The sequence below is a fragment of the Dipteris shenzhenensis genome, chromosome 25 (genome assembly GCF_047967505.1).
Source record: "Dipteris shenzhenensis isolate YYH24624 ecotype China chromosome 25, Dip_SZ_1.0, whole genome shotgun sequence".
Taxonomy (NCBI): Eukaryota; Viridiplantae; Streptophyta; class Polypodiopsida; order Gleicheniales; family Dipteridaceae; genus Dipteris; species Dipteris shenzhenensis.
The window spans coordinates 38,364,581-38,371,314 of record NC_141620.1 but is presented as its reverse complement, the minus strand read 5'-3'; the positions used below and the strand labels follow the sequence as shown (position 1 = coordinate 38,371,314).

Genomic DNA, 6,734 nt, shown 5'->3' with positions numbered 1-6,734 from the left:
TGGAAAGTGGCCATTCTTTGTGTTTAGAATTCTTAAATATTATCATGTTCCACAAGAAACAAATACGAACTCACTAAGAACATCAACTAAGGATAGAGAGGATGCTTATAATTTTACAATAGTGAATGTTTTGTGGAACTAAATTATGTTTTGTGCATTGGGTGTTAACTTTGATCCTATCCATATATGAAGAGCTTGCATGCAATGAAATGCACGTAGGGGTAAAGACACTATCCTTGTCTACAAGAGACCAAAAGTGGTGGCTATACTCAAAAGCTATGCACAAGAAAGCAACGGGAACACAAGCGCAGCAAGAAAGACAGACTGAGAGACACCAATAACATTTTTGAATGATCAAGGCAGCAATGATCTGGCCTCAATTAATTAGTGAAGGATCGACAAATGTTACATTCAATTAGGGTATAGGCCACTTCTACAAGGGCACTCTGCCGCCAGCCGTTCAAAAATTAAATCCACCACCGTGATGTGGTAAAGCATCACGAAATGTGGGAAGCTGTCATTGCATAAACAGCCACATGCCTCTTCACTTAGGTGCAGTAGCACAGTGTCTCACAATGGTCCTTACCCCAAAAGTGGTCACACTAGTTGATTATGTTCAGATTATGTTGAATAAAAGGTGGATTCTACGACAAAAATTAAAACTGTGATGAATTTGTGAGAATTTTTGAGCCCAAGGCATAAAAGTTACATTAAACGGTCGATTGTTAGTATTGCCCTTGAGGTAGAGGTAACGGAAACCTTTTTGGTACTTCTCTTGTACTTTCCTAACTTGAACTGCAGCACAAGTACATCCGTAATGATGCCTGCATTGCAATACGAACACGCCTTGAACCTAAATCACCCAAGTTGTTAAAAAAAGCATTCATGCATTCCGAGTACTTCGTAAATAAGACTGAATTTCACAATTGCATCCATCTAGAAGGCCAAATGGGATGATTACATTCAGGAAAACACAATACTGCAGAGACCCCTTTGCCCTTGAAGATCATGCCAGGTACATGAATAAGTCAAAGCATAATCATCACGCTAACAATCTTAATGCAAATTCAGCGCACTTCTTGTGACGGTCTTCAGCTGCAACTTCACGAGAAAAGAAACCCTTGATGGCCAAATCAATAATCATCAGTGTCTTCCCGTTCGAAACCATGAGAATTAGAAATGGAACTTCAAAGCAGAATTTCAGTTACTCGAATCAATCGGTTAACACACATGCTCTCATGTGCATACCACGCAGACTGAATATAAGGTTGACACAGCACTGTTGAAGTAATTTTTCGTACCTTTCAGTAGCAGCATAAACACATACCACCTACACACGAGCAAGATTTGTCAGACTCTCGTACATATCCAGCTTGTACAAAAAAATTCACATCCAATAGATCTCAAGAACTAAGAAAACAAGAGACTTTAGGACCAGAATCACATGGACTTGATAATGCAGATTCACTACTTTGTTCAAGCTCCAGCTTTCATGAGCACGGACAGCAGCTGCAAGGTGAAGCATTTGCTATTTGATTACGCTGTCATGGCAGCAATATCTGTGCCTCTGGGGTAGTCTGCCGGAGGTAGACAGATGATTCTTCCTTAAGAGCCACCTAGGTGTACTAAGTTAATGCAGGATATCTGTAAGAGGATGCTGGAGTTAATCAAAAGCAGCACCACTCGATCAGAAACTAGTGCTAAAGATCTACTTCAGTGGCTACAGTCTATGAGATGAGGTTAATCAACAAAATTGTATCAAAACCTGAAGATCTACTTTCTTCAGCCAGCCATCATGGAGGCAAAACACTGCCCTTAGGGATCAGATCCTAGATGACCCAGTTGTTCGGTTAGATCGTCCACGTTCGGTTTACTCTCCCACAACTCGTTACTTTGGCAGGTTGCCACAGAGGTACCTGGATAAGCAGACCCATCAAATGGATTTTCGCTCTCTTCTGTGTCTGAGTCTGCAGCTTCCTGCTCATGAGCTAATAGTTGCTCCCAGAAGCTATCGTTCCCTTCAGCCTCGAAGTCTTCCAGTAAGAAAAGCTCGTTACCCCTATGCAAATCGTCAAGGTTTTCTGGGACTTCAAACTTCACCTCTCGAGCCACACGTTCATCCTTTTCGATCTCTGACTGGCTACCCCGATTTTGGATGTTGGGTGCTTCGGTTTGACGTTCTCCACCTGTTGCACCTTTCATTTTCACGTCACTCTGCAAGGAAGAACTCTCTGGATTCTGGCCTTCAGGTTCAGATTTGTAACGGCCATGCCTCATTTCATGAAGAAGGGTTTCTAGACGTCCCGACGGCATACCACCACCGCCTGAAGGTTCACCAATATACTGAACCTGCCCGGTATCAGCTGATGAAGATCCAGACTCGTCTGCATAGCTCGACCCAGGTTTAGGCAGACGGCGTTTCTTCTTGATCTCAAGGCGTTTCGCCTGTTCGTTTTGTTGCACAAGCTGTGACATAAACGTTGGATTCTGCATTGCTTTGGCCAGAAACGTGATCATTTGCTGCTGCCTCTGTTCTGTAGTCTGAAGACGCTGTGCCATTGTTCTCATTTCCTGCTGGGTAGATTGCTGCTGTTGTCTGAGCCTGACCACCTCGAGCATCAGCAAATTCTTGTCTCTCTTCAACGTCTCAATTTCGCCCCGGGCACCGCCGTATTTGCCCACCTCCAGAACGGGGCCTGCAATAAAGCTCTGAACAAGCTGTTGTTGTTGAGCAGATTTCCGCCTGTGGATATTTTTCAAAAGATGCTTTTGGCCTCTCAGAAATCCTTCATTAGCAAATTCCCAACGATTGGGATCGACCTTTCTAAAACCCTGCACGTAGTGATGATGTAACTTGTCATCAGCTTGCTTCCACCAGTACTTGAAACAGCTTTGAGGAACCGGTACTCACCTAGACAAACCACTATCCCATGAAGTTAAATGGGCCATGTTTGAGCCTTACCTAGTATCTCCACAGGCCATCCCATTCAGAGAGGGACCAGGCGATTCTTAAGCTCGATATTTCCCTTTTGCAATACTAACTTATTTTGACTGATACAAAATAAACCGAACCAGCTACAAAAATCCATGAAAAGGTTTAGTGATAGAGGCCTTACATAAGTGTTGAGCTGACGCACAAAGCTGGAAAAATTATTATGCTTGAAGAATCGCGGAAGGAGGTCCCGAGAGAAGGCGTGGGCGTCCCAGACAACGAAGCTGTTGTTGGTGCTGCTCCAGGATACGATGGGGTCTGTAGAGGGGTCATCAACCATATCATAAGTCTTGGACAGAAATGGGGGCGGGCCGCTGGCAAGGAGGCTTTCGGAGGGCTGAGGAGGAGCCAGAGGGTCAAAAGTGTGGGGTGGGCGAGGGGAAGGCGAGGTGAGAGGGGAATGCAAAGAGTCAGGAGAGGGAAGGGGGGAGGTAGGGGAAATGGGGGGGCTGTGGGAAGGCTGGGAAAGCCAAGGACGGAAAGGATTTGCCATGGCAAGGGGATAGATAGATGGGAAGAGGGGTTTTGCAGAGGTTTAAGGGGTAGAAACAGAAGAAAGATCTCTGAGCAAAGATCACTCACACTCTCCTACAGAGAGCAAAGGAGATCACTCACTGTCTCCAACACAAAGCAAAGATCTTGAGGTTTAAGGGGTTTATTGAGGGCAAAGATCTGTGAGCGAAGATCACTCACACTCTCCTACACAGAGCAAAGACCTCTATCAGACTCTCTCACACTCACCCTTATTCAGAGCAAAGATGTCTAGCTGGGTTTATTCAGATGAAAGGTTTCTCACACTAACTGGGCAAAGATCACTCACACTCTGCTACACAGGGCAAAGATGTCTATCTCTCTAACACACTCACACTCCCTCACTCACTCTCAGATATATAACCGAGCGAAGAAAGTCTCTCCTCAGATATGGGCGCAATGCAGGCAAGCAGGTCAACTGCGGAGGCTAACAGAAGCAATGAGGTGAATTGGGTCTTGGTGGAAAACAAAAGAGTGTGTTGGGAATCAACGATGATGCAATCTGGAGATTATGAGCAAGAAAGGAATGAAGGAAGTGTTCATAACTAAACAAAAAGCTTTTCGAGGACCCCGAAGCTTCTAGAAGGAGGCCAATTTGGCTCTCCAAAACCGCTCTTTTCCGATTTCAGCCCGCCGGGAAACCCGCCCGCAGTTTTTCCTGCCGCCGGCTTACTTTGAAGAAAAGCAGCAGAAATATCTTGGCCCCCTTTGGCTTTTTTATTAATTAAAAAAATAAAAAAAAACGACTGGCCCATACTGCTTCTTATCCTCTCGCCTTGCGTGAGCGACACGTTTCCAGTCACTACGATTACTGCTCGAGCATTCTGGACATCAATCCCCATTGGTTCCATAGTGTCATTGCTTATAACTTCACTTTGTGCTCTTGTGTCCCCCGCCGTACAAGACTCACTCCACTTCGCAATTTGGACTGCCTCTTAAAAAGTTTTAGTCCCTTGATCCCGGTGTGTTGAGAGATAATGTGCCAAAGTCACGGCAAGGAAAGACTTGGAACACAACTTGTTGTCTTTAGCATTTTGATGCAATGAGGACGCATGGTATGATGCTAAGAGAGACATGAAGGCTTGAAATGTCGCTCAGGGGAATTTGGGAAAGACATCGACGTCTCCACCAAGAGAGATGTGAAATTTTGTGAATCAGTAGGCGACTCAAGGAGAGAACATCTCCGCCCAAACAAGGTGACGAGTGTCCTTTATTGCATGTTGCATGGTTACACTTAAGCTACAATGACCTACAATGCTAGAGCTTGCACATGGCTCGTATCCTCTCACACTATTAAGGGTGGTTTCACACTTGTCCATGGACAGGTGAAGCCCCCAAAACCTCCATCCACATGCTTTTTAAGGAAATAGGCCCACCCATCCGTGACTCTATTCACAACATCTTTAGTTTAAATAATAATTGTTACGCCTTTGTTGCACCAACTGGTAAAGTCATCAAATTGGCTTTTGTGGGTTGGTGTTTTAATCCCAATCATGCGAGGTTGATTCGTTTGGGGCTACAAACGCTCTCTTGGGTGCCGCAATTCGACTACCCAAAAACAAAGCAAAACCAGACAACAACCCATGTCCTAATTTGCAAAGCAGAACCAAACAAAATTGATTAAGATAATGCACAATTGACGTCAACCAAAAAACTTTGGTGTGATAGTCACACCATATCACCTAGCCCAGCACTAGCTATTAGCTTCTAGTTTCCTTTGATCCTTTTTGGTAATTAGAAGCCTCAGCCCTCTCCTCCTAACAATAAGCAACACAAAAGGTCTCCCCCCTACGTGCTAAACACATAATTATCAAGTACATTATTTTATAAAAAATACATGAGTTGAGTACATAATAGCAATTGGAGTGTATTTGTTTCTAATTTTCATAAAAAAATTGCACACATCAAAGATGACAAATTTCTTTTTTTCATGGGCCAAAGAAATGAAAATTTGCCATCTTTCATTGTGCATCAATTTTACTTCAAAAATTGGAAACAAATTGATTCTTATCTCATTATAATTGCCAAAGTTATGAATTTTTTAAAAATTGTATTTGTGATGCCTATTATCAAGGGGAGACGGTTGAGTGGGCCTTCTGACTCTCAAATAGAATGAAAGGAAACTAGAAGCTAGTTGCTTACACCACTAGGAGAAATAAAATAAAGTGATATACTTTAATATAGGTAGATGGATAAAGGCCCTCCTAAGCCATGAATCAAATGAAACTAACCCTATTTCAACTACCGATGGGTCAAAAGGATACCCAAGGAAATGTACCCATCGTTGAAGACATAAGGTGAGTTTAATAAGGTGGCAAAACCACTTTGGCCCTGCTTTTAATGAAGCTTTTAATGAGAGGAAGAGTAGATTCATAGCAAGAATACAAATCTAACTTAACATTTTAAAGTAATTTAGAACACTAATGACCACCTTGACAAAGTCAGCTTGACCAAATATAGAATAAAAACATGGAAGCAATTTGGACCAAAAAAACCAACCATCTATCCATAGTAGCCAAAAAAACTAGAAGCGAGAAAAGCCAAAACTAATACACTAGAGGTTAAAAGAGTTATTGGATAAGAAAGAATAAAAGCCACTCATTAAAAAGACATTGAAGGAAGATATTTCTCCTATTTTCCCTAGGCCAATGGGTTGCCATCTCAGGGTCCAAGCAAAAAAACCTACAGCCGAAAACAAGTTGGATGCTAGTTTCGGCCACCCAAAGTTGACGAAAAAGATTATTGCTATATACCAAGATTACAAAGAGCAAAGATAATATTTGTAGGCAAAATAGTACAAACACATTAACTTATGTGGATCCCTTCTTGTGTAACCAATGGTAGGCCCTCAAAATAATTGGAATCTCAATCCTGCTGCCATCACTAGGAACCTACATAGCTGACAAACTCTATATCATGATTCATCATTGAGTATTGCTTCCATGCCCACAAGGTGGTGAGCCACTAGCCATGGCTTTTCATTTTTTCATATCACAAAAGCAAAAGTACATTTCCTCACACCAATGGCTTAGGCCTCTAGTAGTACTTACATAAATGGGGAAAATCTCCCTAGCCTACAAGGGAGGACTGCTCTATAGCTAACCTCAAGATACCTACAAAGGGCCTCAAACATGCTGATCCACATGTTACCTAGGTACATGATGGTGTGGTCCACATCTTCTTGAGTAACCAAATCCAAAGAGCTAAAGCA

At 42.8% G+C, this 6,734-nt stretch overlaps 1 protein-coding gene across 8 annotated transcripts; it reads right to left on the bottom strand.

Moving 5' to 3' along the window:
• Positions 1 to 353: 353 nt before the first annotated feature.
• On the bottom strand, positions 354 to 4,023 carry LOC147885860 (heat stress transcription factor A-2e-like). Of its 8 annotated transcripts, none has more exons than XR_015543398.1 (4): positions 3,117 to 4,023; positions 1,445 to 2,832; positions 962 to 1,330; positions 354 to 853 (listed from the first exon to the last, which is right to left on the bottom strand). XR_015543398.1 is itself a non-coding variant. In XM_087396098.1 (3 exons), the coding sequence occupies exons 1-3, from the start codon at positions 3,483 to 3,485 to the stop codon at positions 1,305 to 1,307; spliced, it is 1,311 nt and encodes a 436-aa protein (XP_087252224.1). In that variant the 5' UTR covers positions 3,486 to 4,023; the 3' UTR covers positions 355 to 1,304. The 8 variants fall into 8 exon arrangements, 2 of the variants coding, with proteins under 2 accessions (XP_087252224.1, XP_087252223.1); XR_015543397.1 differs by having other exon boundaries at positions 354 to 824; XR_015543399.1 differs by having other exon boundaries at positions 354 to 1,120; positions 1,231 to 1,330; positions 1,917 to 2,832.
• Between the last annotated feature and the right edge of the window lie 2,711 nt (positions 4,024 to 6,734).

Coding starts and splice junctions, on each gene's coding strand:
- LOC147885860 (XM_087396097.1), bottom strand. CDS start 3,485: ATGGCAAATCCTTTCCGTCCTTGGCTTTCCCAGCCTTCCCACAGCCCC. Junction 2,833..3,116: donor TGCGTCAGCTCAACACTTAT/GTAAGGCCTCTA, acceptor CACTACGTGCAG/GGTTTTAGAAAGGTCGATCC.